The sequence below is a fragment of the Balaenoptera physalus genome, assembly GCF_965194825.1.
Source record: "Balaenoptera physalus genome assembly, chromosome: 8".
NCBI classification, from domain to species: Eukaryota; Metazoa; Chordata; class Mammalia; order Artiodactyla; family Balaenopteridae; genus Balaenoptera; species Balaenoptera physalus.
The window spans coordinates 94,430,803-94,455,136 of NC_138887.1; the positions used below are offsets into that span (position 1 = coordinate 94,430,803).

General features: G+C 36.4%; 1 protein-coding gene across 3 annotated transcripts in view; it reads left to right on the plus strand.

Annotated features, from left to right (window-relative positions):
• The first annotated feature begins 1,180 nt into the window (after positions 1 to 1,180).
• Positions 1,181 to 24,334, plus strand: part of ING3 (inhibitor of growth family member 3) — a 30,416-nt gene continuing 7,262 nt past the window's right edge. Inside the window, exons 1-9 of one of the 3 annotated variants that reach the window (XM_082472389.1) lie at positions 1,189 to 6,212; positions 6,458 to 6,529; positions 9,128 to 9,228; positions 11,091 to 11,156; positions 19,187 to 19,283; positions 21,103 to 21,174; positions 22,017 to 22,136; positions 22,390 to 22,547; positions 23,158 to 23,351. In XM_082472389.1, the coding sequence (XP_082328515.1) occupies positions 6,185 to 6,212; positions 6,458 to 6,529; positions 9,128 to 9,228; positions 11,091 to 11,156; positions 19,187 to 19,283; positions 21,103 to 21,174; positions 22,017 to 22,136; positions 22,390 to 22,547; positions 23,158 to 23,351 (908 nt within the window). In that variant the 5' untranslated portion in view covers positions 1,189 to 6,184. Of the gene's footprint in view, positions 6,213 to 6,457; positions 6,530 to 9,127; positions 9,229 to 11,090; positions 11,157 to 19,186; positions 19,284 to 21,102; positions 21,175 to 22,016; positions 22,137 to 22,389; positions 22,548 to 23,157; positions 23,352 to 24,334 lie in introns of those variants that run through there. The other 2 variants (XR_014266639.1, XR_014266640.1) reach the window with 2 other exon arrangements.

Here is a 24,334-nt window from a genome sequence, read left to right on the forward strand (position 1 = left end):
TGAAAAGGAAAAAAGTAATGGATTAATCCGTTTTAATTACATTTAAGCAATTTTTGAAAAGGGAAAACATACTGGCATGTTGCAGTAATAAAAAAACTACATTAAAATGTGATAGCAATTACATATCAAACGAGAAAACTAACAATTTTAAAAGAAGACATTTCAATTTTCAAGATATTATTTAAATTTAGGAATATGTTTCATGTATGAGCTAAAATTTGCATTTAACAAACAAAAATATTACCCCAGCAGTTCATAGACAGTTTCACTGTTTTAAATTTAAAATACAAATTAAAACTCCAAGTGATCATATAGAATTACATAATTGAAATAACTCAAGGTCTGTGTCTTTGTCTTTACAAATCAGCATGCTTTCAATGTTTATTTCCAACCCACTCTTTAACAGGAATATGTGGTGCCAGTTATTAAAATTCAATCATAACTTCAGAGGTTGTTTAGAACTTTGACCAACAAAATATTTTTTCAGGGAGAAATATTTTATCACTGACACTGTTTAGAATCGCTGGCACATTGTGACAATAAAAGCAGACTGTAAGGATTATTTTTAATCCTCTAAAGACAATGCCCCCTCTTATTTGCCTGCTCCCATTGTAATGCCCTTAGAATAGCACTTACTGGACCATTTACCTAACAGTACTGTCACTTCTACAAATAATATTGCTTCATGATTACACTTCTGTGCCAGGCACTGGGCTATGTACTCAAACATTACTCCTTTGGGCCTCGCCACAATCTAATAGGGCAAAGTACCCTTCCTTATTCTTATTTCAAGGGTGAAGAAACAGTCTTAGGGATATTGAGCAACTTGGTTCAGGTCATATGAGCAAATAACAGTGTTCAAACGCAGGTCTGTCTGATTGAAAAGCCCTACTATACCCAATACTGCTTCCATTTATTCATGCAAAAAGTAGGAATTGAGTGCCTCTGCAAGCTGGGAATAGCGCAGTGCATAAGAAACAGACCCTGTCAGCAAAGGGTTCTAAGATTAGTCAAGCACCTCACTTTCCGCAAGAGTGGCCACTCTCCTATGTCTATCACCCGAGATTAGTTTTACCTATTCAGAAACTTCACTTCCATGAGTATGAGTCATAGAGTATGTAGCCTTTAGTGTCTCCATTTTTTTTCTATTCTCTCTGGAACTCCTAGCAACAGGTTTTCTCTTTTCTCTTTTTCTTGTTTGTTCTACTTTCTATATTGATTTCATTAACCATGACTCCGAAACTTGCATTTTATAATTCCCCTATTTATTCTATCTGCTACAGTCTCTCAGAGTCTTCATTTCCTTAAGTGATTTGTTACATTTGAGTGTGAGCTCATTTCCAGCAGAAGTTCCTCTTCTTTGTGTCCTAGCCTGAGGAGCAACCCTAATGGGTATTAGTGTATTTCTCTCCATATAAGCTCTCTCCTGTTTCACTGGGCCTGACCAATGTTTACTACCTTGTTAAAGGGTCCCTGAACCTTGTAAGGAGTCTGAATTTGGACTCTACACTCATGCATGCATGGGTGCAGGTCTGGGGTCTAAATTTCTCTGGGTTGCCTTTTCACTTATGATTCTAGGTAGATGGTTGGCAAGCTTCTTTGCTGTTTTCCCAGTTTCACAGAAGGAGCAGTCCTCTGAGATTACTGGCTTTTTGCAAGATGGTTAGCTTTAGCTCCCTACAAATCTATGACCTCAGGCTTGTCTTTAAAAAATGATTAAAGAAGACAATTTAGGTGATGCAAAAAAAAAAGTTATTTAACACTTCATGATGTGGACCGTCTCCATCTGGAGAACTGCAATATGGGTTTCCCACCACCCAACAGTTAAGACAATAATCTCTTTAGTTCTTTCAGCTCCAATTCTTGCTCACTATTCTGACTTCGAGTTTACTCTTCTTTTCTGGCACCTGAGGGTTTCAAGTTTTTTTATTGTATTTATCCAGAATTTCCATTTGTCTTGGGGGAATGGTCTTGTGACAGCTTCAGAGCCAGTTATCCATCATTCTTCTCAATATCGTGCCCCTCCCACGTGCTGAACCTTCACAGAGCAATCCGCTCTGCAAAGTCTCCGTAACTCTCCTCCCATTAGGCACTTGCTGTCTTTTTCCTCTCTCTCCTCTTCTCCAGATTCTCCCATCAAAAACACTCAGGAACCAGGTCAGGAAAGTAGAACCTTCCTTAAAGCCATCTTTTTAGTTGAGTATTGAGAGTGGAAAAGGATGGAAACATCCATTGATATACAAAGTAAGACTATTATCCTACTGCTTATAACTGATCTATTAAGTGACTCAATTAATTTTAAAGATGTAAAATTAGAGAGGTCATATAAAGACAGCATTTTACTCTGCTTTCTTCCCATATTATATCCCTGTCAGGGAGGATATATTGCTTGGCACAAAGTTAAGAAAATATTTCATTCCAAAGTTTTATTAGCAAGTTTTCAAGATGATAGTTTTCTTTGCAAGATAGGGACGTAGCAGAACCTTAAGACACAGGCAAAGTTTCCCCTGAGGATATGCTATATGAAGGATTTAAATTTTCCTTTCTCTTGGACTCCTGGTAACAGTCATATTTTGCATCGGCTTTGAACCTCTTCCCTATATTCTAATTCCCCCTACTTAGCCTTCACTGCAGTACTCTTGCATAGCCTTCCCCGAACCACTTCTCCTCTAAATTTAGTATGACAGTGGCAGTATAACAGTCGAGTTCTAGGTGGTCCAGCTTCAAAATAAGCAGGGATACAAGGCAAAGCTAATAGTAGCACAAAGGAGCATATCTGCAATATGGATAACTTACAAAGGGTCTTAACACTATTAATGATGATGATAATGGAAGCTGACATTTATTGTATCATAACATTTATCAGGCATTAACCGAACTGCTTTGCTTGGATGATATTATTTCAATCTAACACTCCTATAATTTAGTAACTATTTAGCTACTATTGCTATTTCAGTTTACAGATCAGGAAACAGAGGCACAGAGTGTTAAAATAACTTTCTCAAGGTCATAAAACTCATGTTAGATAAAGTGACAGAGAAAGGGAAAAAAAGGCAAGGAAAAAACCAGAGCGTCTCTGGGGTATCTGAGCAACAGGAGCCTGTGGACCACCTATTTACTGTGCTGAAATTAATGCAATTCTGCCACCCTGACTTCAGTTTTCAAGTTTCTTCACTCCCAACTTCAAATCCTAAGAGAATGCAACTAATAGGCCCAGCTTTGGTCTGTCCCTGGTAAGTTAATGAGCTCTGATCAGCTACCACAGTAATGTAATACAGATACAGTCATCCCTGTATATGAGGAGCATTGCCTAGAAATGCAGTAGTGGTTGTAAGTGGGCAGCTACTCCAAGTGGTATCTACTATATGACCTAATGATGTAAGAAGCTACCACATGTGTGTACATATACAATTTTCTGCAGCTGATACATGGTCCAAGAATAAGAATTACATTCACTACAAACTCTTGGGTGTAAGATAGGCTCAAGGATGTATTGTACAGCATGAGGAATATAGCCAATATTTTGTAATAATTGTAAATGGAAAGTATCCTTTAAAACTGTATAAAAAATTTTTTTTAAATATCAAATCATTATACTGTACACCTGAAACGAATATGTTTTATGTCAATTACACCTCAACAAAAAAGAAACAAAAAAACAACAAAAAGAATTATTGATACATTCATTAATTAAAATATATAGAGTGTAGGTTTTATTATTTTTTAGTTTTCAGGAGTATGTATGTATATTGACTAAATTGGGAACCATATATTATCTCTTTTTCCTTAATATGGAAAACTCCCTGAAGAAGCTCAGTTTACACTGAAATGATGGATTTCTATTTCTATTTTTTCTATTTCTGACAGCATGCCTCCTCTGAATGAACCACCTGCTGAAAACAAAAAATGAAGAGTTAAAAAAAAAATCAAATACATTGATGAACTGGTAGGAAATGAAGAAATTCTCACAGGGAAAAACAAGGAAGGAAGGAAGAAAAATGAGAATATCCTGAGAAATAATTGAGGGCCAAAGTGGGCTTCATGCCTGTCTTGACCTTGGAACCCAGGAAGAAAAAGTCTCCCCTGAGAATCTATAACAAGCCACTTGGATTTGAGGCCCAAATTCAATCTATCTGTGCAATCCAATAAACCTCAAGTGGAGAATTTAATCTGGTACTAGGATTGATGGTGCCTCCAAGCAACTTGCAGAAGCAAATTCTAAAAATCTCTAGGAAAACTCAGTTTTAACTCTGGCCTCAAAGAATTCCCAGTTACAACCCCAGAAACACAAGCGCAGAGTCCAAAATAACAACCCACAAGGAAACAGGCACCATGCGCAAAAGCTAGAAGAAACAGCAAACAGCACAAAAAACCAATAAAATTTTCAGTATTGGATTTAACAGACAGTATAGACTATGTTTAATTTGTATAAGAAATTAGAAAATGGCTCAAAAAGAGAAGCAAATAGAACTCCTAAAATTAAAAAGTATTTGAAAAATTTGAGATGGACCATATAAAAGAAAGACTAAGTGAAATGGAGTTTAAAGTGAGAAAATCTTATTGATATCATATAGATGTTCTAAGAAATAATGGAGAAAAATAAGAAATGAGCAACTCTAAAGAGATAATGGCTGAGAATTTTCTACAATTGTTGCAAGGCATCATTCCGGAGATTTAGAAATCCTCTCAAATCTTAAGCATGGTTAAAAAAAAATTTTTTTAAGGAAAGAAAGAGGAAGGGAGGAAAGGAAGGAATTCATACTTAGATTCATCACTGTGAATTGCAAAAATATCAAAGAGATCTTAAAAGCAGCCAGAAGAAGAAACGGAGGGAGGAAGTAAGACTGAATGCATTAGATTTTAGATAAAAGTACAGAAAATAAACTCGGTAATTCTTATTAGGATTGAGGTACGTTTCCTTTGAGATTCATCAATATGACAGGTAAGTATCCTGATTAAGAGCTGTGAAAAAGTCTTGAGTACAAGAAAAAGTAAAGGAGGGAGAAAGGAAACACATGCATAAAGTGTTTCAACTCCAATCTGAAAAACATAAACAGAACATTAAATTATGAACTAAAGACACATTTCCCTGGAAAAAAAAAGTTAAGACAGTTGTAAAATAATAATACCCAATCTCTACTGAGTGCAAACTTTTTAAAGAAAAAGGAAACAAACTGAGCAGTGAAAGGCTAAATATAACACGGTTGAACAAATGCGGGGAGTAGTCGAAAGATTAAAAAAAAAAAAAAAGACAACTCCCGGGACTACAGACGTCTAATACAGGCTATTTACTCAACATTATCTAGTTACTGCTAAGATAGCCCATTAGATAGTAAGGTTTCATCCGTTATTTCTGCTTGCTCACTTTTTTTCTGGTGCAGGTATATGCATAGATTACATTAGCATGAAGACGAGACGGACCGCAAAATAGAACGTATAAGAGGCTATTGAGAAATATTTGTTCACCTTTTAATAAGGGAAATACATATTTACTCCATATTCTGAGTGTAAACTATTTTAGTTATATGGCAGCCAATCTATCGTCCCATTTACATCTTTAGGAGTGGATACGGAAGATAAATTCCAGCAATGAGTTCTGTTTTAAACAATTCCAATTGCCCGAACTTTGCTGATAATTCTAGCGTTAGAACCTTTGCCGTCTGCCTAGCACTACTTGAAATCCATGACTCACAAACGCCAGGGCGTGGAATCACAGCAGTAAAAAACAGGTGAAAACTTGTTCCTAGTTGTGTTCGGCAGGCGCATACAACTCCCGTCATTCCCCGTGTAAATATCAACAAATAAACAGAGGCACCGCATTTCGGATTCTGTTGCGCACCGTTCGCAACGGCGCTTGGTTTTTGTAGTTTCCACGTGGAGGACTGCCAGCGTGTTCAAGCTTGCTGGGGAGGTGCTAAAACTACACTTCCCACAAAGGCGCGGGGGCGGACTCCGGTCGGCTTACGTCATTGCTTCAGCCAGCCAATGACCGCTCCGGGCGGCGGTGAGGCAAGCGCTGTCAGGCGCCAAAGTGGTTTTTTTTTTTCTTTTTTTTTTTTTTCCGCCGAAGCCGAGCGGGCGCTGCTAGCGGAGGCGCCATATTGGAAGGGACAAAACTCCGGCGACAGCGAGTGACACAAATAAACCCTTGGACCCCCTCGCTCCCCCAGCTCTAAGGGCCGCGATGTTGTACCTAGAGGACTATCTGGAAAGTGAGTGGGCGGCGCTGGCGGGCCCGACTTGGGGACCTGCGGGCGGGCGAGGGCGGGAGTGGACGGGCTGGCGGGATGGCGGGAGGGAGGGGGAGGCGGGGGATGTTTCTTTCTCACGGTAACTGGCAGCCTCGCTGTGGGCTGCCGGCTCCCTCGACCCCCCCCGACGCACGCACGCACGTAGTGACGTATGCGCGTACTTTCGCCGTTGGCCCCGCCCCTCTGACGGACTCTCCCTTTGGCAGTGATTGAGCAGCTTCCAATGGACCTGCGGGACCGCTTCACCGAGATGCGCGAGATGGACCTGCAGGTGCAGAGTAAGTCGGCGCGTTTGCCCTTGTTCGCTGCGCGCGTCAGTGCCAGACTTACTTGCCATCGACGCCACCGACTCTGCTATTTGGCTCTCCTCCGGCTCACTCGCTAGTACAGAAGCAGTTGTCCAAAAGAACCGGCAATGCCAAATCTTGCCTTTTCTGTCTCCCACGCTAATTTTCTCCTGGCTTTTACAAGAGAAGGTGGCATTAGAGCACGTGTGCTCCTTTCTCGAATTTGGGACTGTGCAATAAAAGTTTCTATACCTTCGTTGAGAATGTAGATATGTTTTAGTGCACATCGGCATACATGTTGCGAAGATTTAGACTTGAGACTTAATGTATATAGAACGTAGATTTCAGCATTTATATTTTTGTTGAAGTTCATGCTAATCAAAATTCAAGAGCGGACAACACGTAGAAGCACAGGTTATATGTAGTTCTTTAGAGACCCTGGTGAACTTGGAATGTCGCATTTGAAAAGTTACACATTAAAGGATACATTCTCAACTGGCAACAATATGGTAGTTTCTCAGTCAAAATAAGAAAGTAAATAAAATTTTACTGTAAAGCTTCTTGTCTGCTGTAACAAAAATTTTGACTTTTCTTCTTTCAGTTATAGCTTGGTAGTCCAGAGACGTGTTCCCCAAAATAACCTTGCTCATTCATAGAACAGTATTTAATTTATTTGAACATTTTTTTTTTCTGTGAAGTTTCTTTAAAGAGTTTATGATTCAGAGAGGGTAAAGAATAAATACCTTTGGAGATAACAAGGTAAATACTTAGAGCAAAATTTCGAAACAAGAAAACAGTGCTGAGTACCAAATATATGTCCATCATGCTCTGAAAGAACCTCACACACCTTCCCCCTTTGTGAAATGAATATAATATAGCTGTTCCAACTATCTTGTAGAGATACTATATTAAAAATTTTAAATGTGAAATATACGATACATAATTAAAATGTATAATCAAGTGTACTTTGTTGGCTTTGTGTCACTCCTTTTGTTTGGAGAAATGTAAGAAGTACTCCTTAATTGTTTAAATAATACTAATGTCTGGCCTTCATGGGATGTATCTGCAGAAGATGTTTCTTGATCCCATGTGTACCAGCTATGTTTGGAGTATACATAGAATTAGGATTGAGGTAAGTTTCTTGTGCTGACAGGTTTTCTTCTTAGAAAAGTAAGGGTCGGGGAAGATCTGGGTTTTGCGGTATGATAGGGAAGAAAGGAGTATCACGGAAAACGACCAGAAAACAGAATATCCAGAGTGCGGGAGTCTTGAGGTAGCTAAGAACCTGCCCCCCCGCCCCTGCTTCTCTGCCCCACCATGCCACACACACTCCCATACCCAGTGTTCATGAATAGTCTTTTCTTAGCCTCCTGTCGCTTTTATGTGGTGCATAATACAAGGTGATACATCATGGAAATCAGCTTCTTCTGTTCAGTGGATTGCAGTGTGGAAGTCTGAATTGTGTGTTGTTTCTCCAGCTTGCTCACGAAATTCATTTTAACTTTAATGTAGTTGAAATGCTAAATACTTGCTAAAGTAGGGTTTTCTACAGGATTGAACATAGATTTTATCATCAGACAGATCTGAGTTCATTTTAGGGCTTTACTAACTTATTCATTGGCCTTGACCACATTACCACTTCTGAGGGATTTTTACTGTCTTGCGGATTAAAAGAAATACAGATAAATTAGAACGTTTAGTACCTGATACGAAGTGGGCATTCAATAAAGGGTAGTTGTTATTTTATACTTTATCATTACAAATGTTAAGTCCTCTAGCAATTTGGACTTGATTATATAAGTTAGAGGTTTTTTTAAACTTGCATTTTTTACAATGATTAGGATTATCTCAAGTGAATAGGTATTATGGATTAACAAAAGATATCTCTTTGTCAAATAAGTTAGGAAATGCACTATTACGCACTGCAGATCTCCAAAACAGTATAGTAAAACAGTTTTCCTCAATTTACGTAGCAACAAAATCCCTTTTATTTATTTTTCCTTTTTTAGCAGACATAGAATGAAATGACTATTCTTAGCACACACTTCAGGAAAACTTATCTAGAACAAATGATAATGTGCGTTAAGTGAATAAATGATTGTACCTACCACGTTCAGTCATGATATGAGATGATGGGGTGCTTAATGGTATATAGCAAGAGGTTGAAACCTTTTTATCACATTTCCTTATTGAAATAAATGTGAGGATTATCAAGTGGTGATTTCAATAAGAAATCGTGTTTCAGCATATTTGGCTGACTTTATACCATTAGTTTTTGACCCCAAGCCTGTACTATTCAACAACTATGGTATAGAATCTATCTACATTGTTGACTACTTTGACTATTGGAAAAAGTTTAGAAGTAACAACAAAAATAAATTGTCAGTAGGGAAAATTGTAGCTTTTTTTTTTTTACTAAGGTAATTAAGGCCCATATATTTACATTATTAGAACATGACATATTTAAGTTACAGACCAAGTAAAAGAGTGTATGTGGTCAGATATTTTATTCTTTCTTCACATCAAAGCATGTATATTCAGTGTATGAGTTTGGTCATCTAAATGTGAAATGTTTTTATTATGTCCTAGATGCAATGGATCAACTAGAACAAAGAGTCAGTGAATTCTTCATGAACGCAAAGAAAAATAAACCGGAGTGGAGAGAAGAGCAAATGGCATCCATTAAAAAGGTATGTTCAACACTCTGGATGATTTATCTGTGAATTTTTGAGACCCTCTGAGGAAGATATTTTAAAATTAAATAGTTTGGGGGATATCAAAATGAGGGAAAGTTATCAATAGCTCTTTAGAGTTTAAACGTGACTTATAAAATTAAAAATGATGTATTAAATGTTAGAGCTTCAGGTATAGGAATTTTTTTAATATATAAATTTGTTTATTTATTTTTGGCTGCGTTGGGTCTTCGTTGCTGCGCGTGGGCTTTCTCTAGTTGTGGCGAGCAGGGACTACTCTTCGTTGCGGTGCGCGGGCTTCTCATTGCGGTGGCTTCTCTTGTTGCGGAGCATGGGCTCTAGGTGCGCGGGCTTCAGTAGTTGTGGCTCGCGGGCTTAGTTGCTCCGTGGCATGTGGGACCTTCCCGGACCAGGGCTCGAACCTGTGCCCCCCACACCACTGCGCCAACGAGGAAGTCCCAGGAATTTTTAATCATTGAAGCATCTTGGTAATTTAGAAAATTATTTCAATAATTAGTGACTCATTAGAGAGTCACAAAACCATTTAAAAAGAACATTTTTTCTTTTAATTTGTTTTGTTCTAGTTACAGGTAATTAAAGTTGCCTTGTCTTTATATCTGTATTGTCTTCCAATTTGGGCCACAGACTGGGGTGGAAATTAGCAACCTTGAAGCATATTTTATATATTGCTAGGTACCTAGGTTGGTGGAATCATAGAAGAACAGAATCCTAAGAATTGAAAAGATCCTTAAAAAGTATTTAGTTTAAAAGTCTTAATTTGTACATCAGTTGGGCCTAGAAATACAGAATTCTTTGAGTTTTTGCTAGTTTTATAGTACTCGGAGCTCTCTTCCAGTTTAGAATGGGTATCAGCTCTCCCCTCAAGGTTTGCTTTAAAGGTATGATCTAGTTTATTTGGGGATACGGTGGAAGAACTACTCACAAGCCCTCAGTTTGGTCATGACTATGCCATTTGACTATGTGACATGGGACAGGTCCTTTAATACCTCTGAGTAATAATGGCTCCCTTACCCCCAACCTTCATAGAATTGTTCAAGAATCAACTGAGAAAGAAATTTGAAAACTAGTTGTGTTGTTTATTTTACCACATGGGGGGAATGTTATTTCTGTTAGGAGCAAAAACTTCAGAATCTTTTATAGAATTAGTCCTGACGTGGAGGATATCTGGAGGCCCCGGTGTGTGTGAGTATAGACATCACATATACGCATCTTAAAGTCATTCATCATCCCTTTATCCTATTAGGTTTTTGGTGTAGCACAGCTTGGATATACCCTAAAAGTCTGATACTTAATGGAACTTCATAGAATTTTTTAAAAATAATTTGCTTTATATGGGGGAGAAATCTAAAGTATAGGTTGATTGTATGAATTGATCCCTAGCTTAAAATGAGAATTATAGAACAATTGGAAACAATGGACATGTAGGTGAGAATCCTTTCAAAAGTTGCTTTTATAACAAGTTTTAAAAATGGATAGCATAAATACTCTTTACAAATTAGATAAGTCTTACACCTTAAATAACATTTATTTTTAAAGAAAAAGAACTATTCATTGGCTCACATAACTTTTACTAGTATAGAGGCTAGACTTGGATGATATTTATTTTTTATTTATATCTTTTCTAGGAATTCTGAACATCTTCCTTTAATCCTTGGCTGTTGTCTAAAATTTCTAATCCTACCCCATTCCCACCCTCTCCCTAACTGGATTTTTATTGCTAATGCATAGTGACTGACAGTGATAACAAGCTATGATAATGAAAAATGCAGTTATATGTCCTGCATACACATATTTTTTAATTATTAATTTATTCTTGAAACACGAATGTTTTTATTCAGGATTACTATAAAGCTTTGGAGGATGCAGACGAGAAGGTACAGTTGGCAAACCAGATATATGACTTGGTAAGTAAAATTAATGTGCATGCTATGCCATATTTGAATTATGGATTATGTTTTAAATGGTGTTGGCTTATATGTAATAGGAAGAACAGATTAAACTGAATCATTGCTCTCTTGATCCCATTTAATTTCAGAGTTCAGTGTCTACTTTTTGGTTTCTTTGTGGAAGAGAGCCAGAGAGTCCACAGTCAATAGGTCAAGAACCTTATATTTTAGCCAGATCTACATTGCTATAAGATTGTAGTTGACGTTAGGCGTTTTTTTGTTTTTTTAACAAAAATAGGTGTTTATTTTACTAATCCTTATCTTCTTAAGGGAGTGTGCTTACTTGCCTGATAAATCATCTTGAGATTGTTTCTGTGGCAAAATACACGTAAGAGTACTGTGTTGATAGTTCTTGGTAGTCTGATTAAAATGAAGAAGAGACTTATTTCAATCTGTGTTAATGGATAGCACTCAGCTGTCTATTAAGTGACGTCAGTAGATAGCACTCAACAACTGGCACAGGTGGCAAAACTGGGAAACACGATTAAATGAACTTTAAAAACGGTTTTTTACAGTAGCAGCAGCACTTCTTAAAGATTGAAATCACCAAGAAGACAGATATATGCAATATTTCTCAAATTGGTATAATTATGTTTTTTTTTTTAACGTAAAGCATCTTCTCCCAAAGTATGTACTTTAGGAAATACTCATTTCTGATTCTCCCTCAAAGCAAGTTAAAGCTGAAGACAAATGCTCACTTTTGATTAACTTTAGCATATGGATTCATATCTTATTTTTGTAGTCTTGTCTGGATACAGTTTTATTACTGAACAGATACGTGTTAATATAAATGTCATTGGTGAGCATGACACAGATAAAAGGTACATATCCCATATGGTATACATTGTGAATGCTATACTAAACTAGAAAACATTGGTCATGTAAAATCACAGAAAATGCTTAATTGTTTTTATATAGTGAAAATATTTTAATGGCTATAAAGACCTAGGCTCTTTTGCTCATACAGTTAGTCTAAAAACAGTTTCATAAAAGATACTGACTAAAGAAGGGTAGAGTGGGCCGGTAGCTTGATTTACTGTGGAACGAAACCCAAAAAAAGTTCTTAATTGTTTTGGTCTTGAATTAGGTCTATAAACATAGAGAAAGACATTTATGTTTGAATCCAGGACTAATTTGTTTAGTAACATTCTTTCTCATACGTAGTGACTAGGTGTCAAACTTTATTTAGAAACTACCTGCTTTTTAAATCATATAGCTCTTTGGTTCCAATCTTTTGTTTATATTTTATTTTACTACTTTTTACACCTTTATTAAAAGTACTTCATGCATTTAGAAAAAATATATATATAACAAATATATGCTTTTTCAATGTGTGTGTGTTTGTGTGCGTGTATCCATCTCTTGTTTACAAACCACACTGTTCATCCACTGTGTACTTGGTGTAATGGAGGTTTATGTGGGTACAATGGAGGAATGAAGAGTAAATGCTATAAATGCTCCTGTCCTCAAGGCGTTTGTTAACTAGTTGGGGAGACATGCCCACAGAGACATGCCCATAAGTAAAATGAAGAGCCTGTATAGAAACATGTTAACAAATGAAGATGAATACAGTTGGGTATTAAGGGGATCTGGTAAAAGACTGACCTAAGTCAAGCAGAGTTACTGTTGATTTCTTAGAGGGTATGAGATGAGTTTTGAACAGAATTTATTCAGAGCCTTGGAGGCCTGGATTCAGGTATTGTATTGAGGGGAAAGCATTTCACTCAGAGGTAATGGATAAACACAGAATGAAAATAAAAATTAGTAAATTCTTTGAGGGAGGTAGGTTATTTAGGCTAGAGATTCAAGGAATAACAGGTGATGTATTAAATTTAATACAATGTAATGAATGTAATAAAAAGCAAGGACCCATAATGGATTCTTGCAGACGTGAGTTCTGCTACTTCACTGACAGCAAGACTTTGGAAAAGTTATTTAATCCTGGAACCTCAGTTTCCTTATCTGTAAAACAGCAGTATTAATTTGTGCCTTAAAGGAAGATTTGAATCAATCTCTCTCTCTCTCTTTTTCGACAGAGATATAGAGACAAATATAGATATATCTATATACATATGTCTATATCTGTCTCTGTATATCTCTTATCTATATCTACGCACGCGCGCACACACACACACACACAGTGCTCGTAGCTTGGCAGATAGTAAGCACTCGCTCTTTAAAAAGACTCACTTCATCTCATTTCTCTAACAAATTTTCTACTTTCCTGAAGCCACTGCTTCCCTTTCAGCTCTGCCAAGTTAAACCTGTTTTTTTTTTCCCCACAGTCCCCCATTATTTATTTCTAAGACTGCCTTTTGTCTTTTCTCTACTCTTTCTTATCTCTCTCCCTTCCCTTTCTTTCCCTCCCCTTTTCTTTTTGTTACTCCCCCCCCTTCTTCCTTTTCAAATACTCCATTGCTATTCCAGGTGACCACGATATCCTTAATATAAAATCCATTCTTCTTGAGACTTTATGTTAATTTTTTATCCTCCCACCTTTGTGGCCTTTCTCAGTCTCCTTGGGTATCACTCAGAGCGGTTCCGAAGGGTTCTGTCTTTGACCTGCGTTGTTTCTCACTCTGTTCAGTGGTTCCCATGTAAAGGTAGCTTTCTTCTCCTCTTCAGCCCCAACTCCAGAGGCTGATGAGACCAAATGCCACACGGTAAAGCATTGTTGTGATGCCAGCTTTACCCCAGCGGCGCCACACTCACCACCCACGTTGAGAAACATTTCTCCATTACTTTTCCATGTGTATGCTTAGTTTTAGCAATTATGCAATAATTATTCTTCAAGCTCAAACTTGTCCTCTGAGTTTGTTCTTATCTGAGAATTCCTAGGCCCTGGAACTCATTGTATTAAAACTTAAGTCTTCTCGTTTTACTTCTCTCACTAGCATCACTTCTCATGAATAAATAATTGTTAAAATGTTAAAATCAATTATGCACCCTCATTAAATTCCTATAACATTTAACAGGTGAGAGCTTAGAAGACTCCGTGCTTCAGAGGTGAATAGATAAGATATAGTGTAAGCGTAAAAATACAGTAATTTTTATTTATAGATCCTTTACCAAGTAAACAATGGTACTTGTATTTATACAGTTATGCCTAGTGGGAGAGTATAACTTTCACTCATACGGCAAATATTTATAGATCTCCAGCTATGCGTGGTCACTGGTGCTGGATGGGCAGTAATGATACAGGCAATGAATATAGGCAAACTAGATTATTGGAGATTTTGGTAAGTGCTGTGAAGGAAATAAACATTGTGGAAAGAGGGGGAAAGAGTGAGTAACTGGGGGAGGCTTTAAGAGTCTACTAGTCAGGATGAGTGTAGTCTAAGGAGGTGACATCTGAGGCGGTACTTGGAAAGCGAGAAAGAGCCAGCCATGTGACAGGCTTAAGGAAGAACATTTCAGGCAGGTGATGGACCAAGTGCAGTGTCTGAGGTGGAAAAGGGTCTGACAGGTTGCACCAGGAAAGAGGCCAGTGCGGTTGGTGTGTCGTGGGAAAGAAGAAGAGGGTGTGAGCGGGGCAGGCAGAGGCCAGCACGCGCAGGCCTAAAAACCGATGAAGCAGTGTTTTTAGTCTAAGAGCAGGGGGAGGCCAGTGAAAGATTTTAAACAGAGGAGTGGGACACACCTTAGACGACATTGTATGTATGGCTTTGCTTAAACATATTATTATGGAAATGTCAAGTAAGCAGGTATTATCTTTACAGGTTTTGAGATACAGCAATTGAGTATATAATTGTGTTTGATTTTGCCCCTCAATGTTTTCTATAGCACAGTATTTCATTGTATTATTTTTCATTAAAATATTTTATTTACTTTTAAAATCAGTAGTAAGCTTTTTATTCCTGTGACCAGCACTGTACTGACTACCTTATTTATTAAGGAAAAAAATCAGACTGCATAAATATCCACAAATGAAGAAATTTTTGGAACTAGGGGTTTATTGGAATGAACCGATGCTTTATTTAAGAGGGTTTAGTGAAATTTGACTAACAGACAAAAAAAAATCTATCTTATTAAAATAATTTCCTTCCAGAATCCTGATGTTCATAGGCTTTAAACACTTTTTTGTGTTCCTCAGCCTGATGTCACTCTCATAAGTCCACATTAGATTACAATACCTAGTAAAGGTGATTTATATATACGCTGATAAAGCTCGAGCTTTTAGTTAATGCTTGAATGGTTTTAGCAGCCTCTTACAGTGCTAAATACCCTTGAACTTGCTTCTTTTTTATATCCTGGTTTATTCCTGAGATGATTATATTTCAGGCCCACATTTTACCTATAAATTTGAGAATTCCTCATCTGATAACTCTAATTAAGGAAATATATTATGTGAGCTTGACCTTTTGATTTGTCTCCTATCCTTATTGTCTTTTAGGAGAATGATTAGATGTAGTTTATGTGCTAAGGCCTTAAGTATTTGATTCACCCTAAAGATGGATCAAATTTTCATCTAGTTTAAATATAATTCAGGATGTGAAGAATCATTTTCATGACTTACCATCAGAGAAATGATTTGCCATCATGTTTCCTTTCTATTCCCCAGTTTACCCTCCTGATTCCCTATTACTAGATCTTTTCATGGATAGAAATTTCTCTCTATTGCCATGGATTTCAACTTAAAACCTTGTGGACTGAGTGCTCATTGTGAAAGGGCAAACTCGACATCTAACTTTTAGAATTTGACAGTGTTGGAAGCCATAAAATCATGGAAAAACTTTTAAAAAGCTATATTCAGTTCAGTTTGAGTCCATCAAGTGATACATTTTAAAATTTGAATGTTGGAAAACTGGGAGAGACAAAAGAGAAAGAATAAAGGATTACAGCTCTATGCAAAAATAATTAAAGGGTCGGGATTTTTTGTTTGTTTCATGCAGAGGGGCCAAGGTGACTTAAATATTTTATGATCATGAATATATTAACAAATAATGTTGACAGAATTTCCTTGGTCTCTGTAAAGGTCAGAAAAAGGACAATACATTTAAAGAAGTTATGATTTGGGGTTGTAGGATATGATTTAGGGTTGTAGAATAAGGAACTTTTGTGGCTAGCATTTATTGACATTAAGTGGGGAACAAATCAATAATTAGACTCTGTGGTCAGCCTTGTGTTAGAAATCTGTGGTTAATGGAAAATCTCTCGATTGGATCAGTACCCTCTTTACCACTATAAACCAGTCTTACAGGGTCAGGTGTTTGTAGAGGGGTATGGTAACTTGGGTTCTTGCTTCACCTGATATCTGGGGGGGCCATTATGGTGCTCAGCTAGGATAGGTGCTTTACGCATTCAGAATCATGTAGGTAGAGGGAATGCACTTAATAATAGGTTTCAGTTACATTCAGTTCAGCTCCTGCTATTGCTGTTTAATGCTGTTTAAGTATCCTGGTGCTTTATAGCTTAAGTTAAATCTTGTGGTCAACTTCTTTCCAACTCCTAATTTGATTTAGTACAGCAGTGGTGAATCGAATAAAAAGAATTCTCATTGTTTGATAATTGCTTATAATATTAATCAGTTCATAATCTTTTTTACCTACCAGGAGGTGGGAATGATTGAAAGCTCTCTTACAAAACTCCCCACCACAATGTGGTTAAGGCTTTTCTGCATCTGTTTATTTTAATTGTGAATTCGGTTTTTCGAGTTATTAACTCTTTGGGTTCCACTGCTTTTTCTGAACTATCTAATATTGGGAATTCCATCATTATTTCCATGTTTTCAGGTATAATAAACATTATTAGTGCTATCTTAAAAGATAATTAAGCAATTCTTAAATTCAGGGGTGGAATGAGTTAAGGAGGTAGGTATGGTTTCTTTATCTCACCTCAATCCCCCCTGCCTCCAGCCGAGATTCTAACACTTCCTTTCTATACTGTCTGCCCCTATGACAGGCCACACCAGACTGTGTTTTTCTCTGAGAGTTCTGTTTGTCTTCTTGTCTCTATACATTCTTTAGTTATTTAATTATCACTCCATCTTTCCACCTGTTTGAAGACAATCCATTCTTCAGTATCTAACTCATTCATTAATTCCTTTATGTCTACAGTAGCCCAATATTATATTTTTTCTTTATGTGCTACTTCTGACCCTTTCTCGCTGTTTTTTATTTGTTACATCTAGGAGGTTTTTATTTATTTGTTTGTTTATACCTTTACTGTGTTAAAAATCTTACATAAATCTTGATTTGTCAGCTAAATTTTAATTCCTATGAAGGCAGGGATTCTCTCATTCTTCAGGTATTCTCCGTTTACCCAGTGCCAAGCACACGATAGGAACTCAATATTTATTAGTAGTATAGTTGTAGGTAAGAAAGGTGGTGGAGTATTTTCATTGCATTAAGTAGACTTGGAATTTAAATATGAGTATTTTTTCTGATTTCCCTTGAGATTAAATTTTGACAATGTAAGAGATATTCTTGAATAACAGGTCTGTGTTCACACTTTATCATTGGAAGGGAGTTTCCATTAAAAAGGATGCTCAGTTACCTGCAGGTTCTTTGAATAGTAGCATGTGTCTATAATACGTGACCCTATAGAATTTTAAATATTGTAATTACAACTTCTACCAAGCTCTGAAAAATTATGTGTGAAGCTGGAAGGAAAATTGGGCCTTGAATTCTTGAAAAATCATAAACCAGCATCCCAATGATTACTGTTAACATACAAAATACAAATAATAAGACAATATTCTTATTTTTTTCAATTTGAATTCTATTACTTTGAGTTAAAAAATTGGCTTCTGCATGTGGAAGTTCAGAGGGCAATGTTAGGTATAAACAGTGAAGCACAATCTATTACAAATAGATCAGAGTTAAGTCTCATTTTTATAAGGCACTAGTTATTGAATTTGGACATGTTGCTTAACCCTTCTGAGCCTTAGTTTCTTCACTTATGAAGTGGAGACAGTAATAACCTATCTCAAAAGATTAGAGCAAGGACTAGAAAACATAAAGCTTCCAATGCACCAAACACATTAGTGGCATCTAACACCCGCAAGTGTCTTTTGCTACTCTTCTTCCCCACTCCCTCATTTAGATACACATTATTTAATTGAAAGTCTTATTTAAATTTTTTGCCCTCTGGTGTATCATAGCATTTTGACATTTGTGAGAAAGTTACTCTTAATTATAACAGTGATTAAGAGGGAAACTAGAGTTTGAAAAAAAGATGTTGACAATAATGTGACATGAATATTTTTCAAGACTTGGTGTTTTTTGGTTTCACTTCAAAGTAGTAAATTTGAATAAGTATTGAAAAAATTTAATATTAAGCTTTAAAAATACATTAAGACTTGTTGCTAGTTTGAGGTGTCATAAAATTTTCTGAAATCAGTCCAACGATCTCTAGGTGAATGAGAAAATACAATTTTGCCACCTTAACCAAGGGCAACAGTATTACAATAAAACCCTTTTGACCAAGCTGTTTGTGGAATGGCATTTTCTGGCTAAAAACCCCTTTTGTTTCAACTCTTTACATAAATGTTTACAAGTATAATGGTCCACTTTCCTGCCTTAGAGAAATGTATGTATAGAATATAGGAGCCTCTTTGTTTGTAGACTGAGGATCTTTCATTCCTTACTGTGACAGTTATTATGGTCTGGCAGTGTGGATGGCCTTGTTATAAGTAGGAGATTAGGCTGAAAATAATCGCAGGGCATACTAAGAACTGTTACCAACCCTCCTGTACCACCCACCGCCCATCTTTGCTTTACTTTTCATATCCTACTTCTTCCAAACATTTTCTAACAAATTGCGATTCTGGTTTCTTAAAACTTAAAATTTATTCAAGGAAACTTCGGAGATACTTAGCCTAGCACCCTCATGTTATAGGTTAAAAACCTGCGGTGTAGGTTAATTGACTTGCTCAAGGATACAAAGCAGATGCACTAAAAGAAATAAAGATTTAGGTTTCCTCATTAAACTGACACTTTAATAGTGTCCCAAATTGTGGTGGTTATCTTTGATCTTCTTTGAAACAGGTAGATCGACACTTGAGAAAGCTGGATCAGGAACTGGCTAAGTTTAAAATGGAACTGGAAGCTGATAATGCTGGAATTACAGAAATATTAGAGAGGCGTAAGTAAAATTTACAGTTTTGCATCAATGTTGGACAGTACATGTGCACATCATTGAGGAGACACACGTCCCAGAGAGGCTTCTCAGATCCTGCTCCTTGGTGGACGGTGGCACCTGGGTGGGGTAGCTTGGTCCCCAGCAGTTGGACTGTTTGGGTCACGGATACTTGGAGAGATAATATATCATCCACTCACTCTGTATGAAAATAACATATTAAGTCATTCCATTTTTTAACATGGATATGTGCTAGTAAGATGAGTGGTAGGAACAGAGATTTAAAGGAATACAACCATCTAGAAACAAGTCAGCCATCTGGCATTACGTGTTTTGACTTTGCCCTGCCAGTTTATGCACTTAAGTGTTGAGGAAGGTTGTTATTTTTTCTTCTTAAGGACTGCCTTAAAGCTTTCCCTCAGCTGTGTTACTAAGAAAGATTTTAATGAGTTCTTCAACACTTCCTCTTTTTCTCAAGAAGTCTTTCCTAAACTTTCTCTTATCAGCAAGAAACCATTTTAATATTTCTCTGCAAGACTCGACTTGATCTCCTGCCATAATTTACTCTTATCACTTCTAGGGTTTAACTTAGGAGACTTCCCCAAAATGGAGACATGAGCTCTGTTTCTTTAACTAATTTAGCTCTTCCAGCCTAAATAGATAAAAGCAGATAGTGCTGTGCTAAGCCCAGAGTAGGCACTCACTAAATGTTAGTTGAATCAAGTCAGTATTATGGCTGATTTCTAGTAGAATTTGATTAAAGGATTCAAGCATCTCTTTTTCTAGGTGCATTTCCACAGCAAGAAATAGGTACAGCAACATGTACCTATTTCTACGCACAGATGAAAGGTTTCTTTAGAGTGTTAGGTTACCTATATCTCTGTTTATATACTCACTAGACGTCAACTAGGGCAGCATCCACACATGAATCCATCTTGGGACCCATAGTTGCATGTTTGTATTCAGAAATAGAGCCATCATTTTAGGTGATCATCTCATTTATTTGTGATACTTTTATTCCAGGGGGACCCTATCTGAAGATAATAAGTATTTTGAGACAAAATAAAATATTTTATTTTTTTGAAATGCTGATAGTAGGTGTGAGTAGCAATAAGCCATGCCTATTCAGTACTGCAGGAAGGTTAATGAAGCATCCTCCGTAAGGACGCAGACGTATGAAAGTAAATTAGATCAAGTTATAAAAATTGCTCCACCCTGTGCCCTGCCATAATTTCATCTCAAGGGATCAAGATAAACCCAGGAAATTTCTTTACAAGTATTGTAAAGCTTGGCGGTAGAGATTCTGTGCATCACTTTTCACAAACAAAATCCCTAACTTCTTTTAGGAAGTCTTTACTATCGCATGTCATTTTAATGATCAAAGAATTTTCTTTCATATAGTAATGTCCCATTGCCTAATACTTTAGACTCTCCCATTAAAAGGTCCTCAGCTCAGTAACTCTAGGTGGAGTTTTTCAGATTAGTAATGGAGTTATAATACCCATTAATCCACTTATGTGGTACCAAATGTCGTGAATTCCCTAACTCAGACATTAGCATGCCTTGACCCATTTTGTACTTAAGGTGAATATTGAAAAATAGGTTAACTTACTGTTTAGAAAGAGGATCAGATTGGCTCAGGGTAAAATTGGCAGTGGTGACCCTCTAATGTGTTTGGCTAAAATGCTACAGGCATAGGCATCAGAGCTTGCCAGTCCTTTGCTGGTTAAGGGTACAGAGTGCCTGTATTTGATTGATGTGTAAAGTTCTGTGGCGATATCTCATGTGGTCTATCTCTGTGCCTCTCTTTTTTTTTTTTTTTTAGGATCTCTGGAATTAGATACTCCTTCACAGCCAGTGAACAATCACCATGCTCACTCACATACTCCAGTGGAAAGTAAGTTTGATTTAGGACAGCTAATATTTTAAAGACAATTAAAAATTCATTATATTATCTATGTATTCTCTTTCACTAGCTTTACACAACCAATTGAGAAACAAATATCCTCCCCTTTTATTTTGTGAGATGTATTTTTTTCATCGCAATTACTGGCAGATTTATCTTCTTCATTTGGGAAGAGCATATTTGATTTGGGAACAGGTAGTCTGTTTTCCCTGGAATTCATTGCGGAAGAACGTGTGGTACTAGTAGCAGTGTATACTGACTACATACAGATACCTGATTCTCTCCAGGGAGTGTTAGAACTAAGCCAAACAGTAAACTACTTGATTGTGGGCTCTTCGTCTTCTTTATCCTTGCTTTTCAATTTTTTAGCTTACTGTTGGCTTATAATAAAGTCTCAAATAAATGGCTGGTGAGTTAGTGAGTAAATGAATGGTTAGTCAGATGCTAGCTGGCTAGATGACCGTATTGGTGCCTTTTTTTGACAGAGCAATTTGATACGAAAGAAAGATTGATTGAAAATTATTTTAAATTGTAGTTAATGTTTTGAAAACAAAATTCTCCTCATGTTATATGTGAAACCATGGTGTATCATGAGTTATCTTCACTACTTTGCTATTAAAGTTTTTTAAATGTCCAAGCAGTCTGCTCTTACTAAAACAGGTGACACAGAGAGTTCTGTTTGTCCTGTCTTCTCAGAAAACATAATGTTCTGTATTCCATGAGGAACTCAGATCATAACTGTATCAGTTTATAACCAGATGAAAGTACAATATTATGCCTTGTCTATAGTTCTCTAAAATTTAAAAAAATTTGAATTTTTTATTTATATTCAGAAAGGAAATATAATCCAACTTCTCACCATACGACAACAGATCATATACCTGAAAAGAAGTTTAAATCTGAAGCTCTTTTATCTACCCTAACATCAGATGCCTCTAAGGAAAATACGCTAGGTAAGTTTATTAATCTTAAATATGATTGTTTTCTTTTTTTGTTTGCATTAAAATAAAGGGAAATGACAGCAATTAAGATTAATTACACAGATTCTTTACCTGGTTAAAGTCTGCCATAGGAAGAAAGAAGCAAAAATGTGACATGAAAATTTTAAATTTAGTGATTATATCTGTGCTGAGAACTAATATATTTTAAGCTCACTAACTTTATGTTCTCGCTAACCATTTTTACTGCTTCTTTAATTCTATACAGGTTGTCGAAATAATAATTCTACAGCCTCTTCTAACAATGCTTACAATGTGAATTCCTCCCAGCCTCTGGCATCCTATAATATTGGCTCCTTGTCTTCAGGAACTGGTGCAGGGGCAATTACCATGGCAGCAGCTCAAGCAGTTCAAGCTACAGCTCAGGTAAAAAGGAAAAAGGTTTGGAAACAATGTTAAATTTTGTCTGGATCCTTGGCAAACTCAAATAGAAACAGCTAGGTAGGAACAAAAAGAGTCTTCTTGCATTGTAGAGTTTCATTTTTAAATCATAGTTTTATGCTATCTGACATTTTATTTAATGAAATGAATATGCAGAAATTCCCTGATTGATAATGAAAAGTAAAAAATAGATTCATACAACCTCATGCAGATCCCTCCTCATAGTAATTGCTCATGACACCCATATTCTTGACTGTAAGCCACAGCATCTGCTAGGACTATACTTTATTCTTTCTACCAGTTCTTTCTACCAGGCTTTCTCTATAGCCACAGAACTTAGGTTGCCTTGAGTTTGTTCACTTCTGTACTGGTTATCTGTATTCCAAATTAAGATACCCATCCTGTAGTTACTTCATAACTAGGTAAAAACTGATCTTAAATCTTTACATAAAATAGCTTAAATTACAATGATGAAAATAATGGTTTAAACCAAATAATAATGGATAAGCCAAAATAATGCCGTAACTAGTAAGACTTGAAAAAGAAAATATACATACTTATATTTATTAATACTACCAATGAATATCTTTCTAAGATGAAAGAGGGACGAAGAACATCAAGTTTAAAAGCCAGTTATGAAGCATTTAAGAATAATGACTTTCAGCTGGGAAAAGAGTTTTCCATGCCCAGGGAAGCAGCTGGCTATTCATCATCTTCAGCGCTCATGACTACATTGACACAGAACGCCAGCTCGTCAGCAGCAGATTCACGGAGTGGGAGAAAGAGCAAGTAAGTTTTATTGCTACAGTAGCCCGTACCTTTACTAAGTATGCAGACTACCTGGCATCCAGCTGGGCTTCCGTATACTAAACAAAGGCAGCATGATATCGTGGGCCAGGGTGAACTTTGGGGAGGTGGGAAGACATGACATTTCCTTCACACTGACTTACTTTGAAAAGGATGAAGTCTTTAAAAAGTGCTAAGAGACCGTAATTTTTCTAGAGTCTTAAATTGGGTTTATTAATAAATGACTATCTCTTTACTTTCTTTTGTTCATTAAAATAAACCATTTTATGAAACTTTTTCTGTTTATAACACCTTATTTTGTCATGTGTTTCCTGGAAATTTTTTTAAATAAGATTCTTCATTTTGATTAAGAGCAAGTTGTCTTAATTCTTGGTATTACATCCCCAAAATTGAAATTATGAAAATATCCCTAGATTTTGTGGATGAGACTCTTAGGATGATTATATGAAAACCTAACAGCATTTGGCACCATCTTTCCAAATTAGCTACATATGTTAGGTATTCATACATAGTGAAAGTTCAAATGCTCTGCCAAAAGAATTGTATCATAATTGTATCATAATTTATTCTTTAAATGTATTGTATTTTCTGCAAGTAAATGTTGTATTTTCTGTGTTCCTGTACTTTTTGTGACTAAATCTCTAAAAGAATGATCAATGTAGAATTACCGCAAAAGTGCTAAATATCTTAAAAATTCATTTAATGACCCAAACTTATTATAACTGCTGATGATAAATTTTGTATTTTAAAAATTTATTAGCATACAGTTAATGGTAAATTTCTTGTGAATTTTAACACTTTTTGTTTCCTGTCCTACACAGGTAAGTATTCACATGTCAGTTGATGGTCATGATTATTTTCATCAAATGCTTCTGTGTATTTGTATTTTAGATTTTGATGAAGAGTATTCAGTTTGCTTAAAAATACAAAGAATGTCTGTAAGGTAGCCATAACTAATACTAATT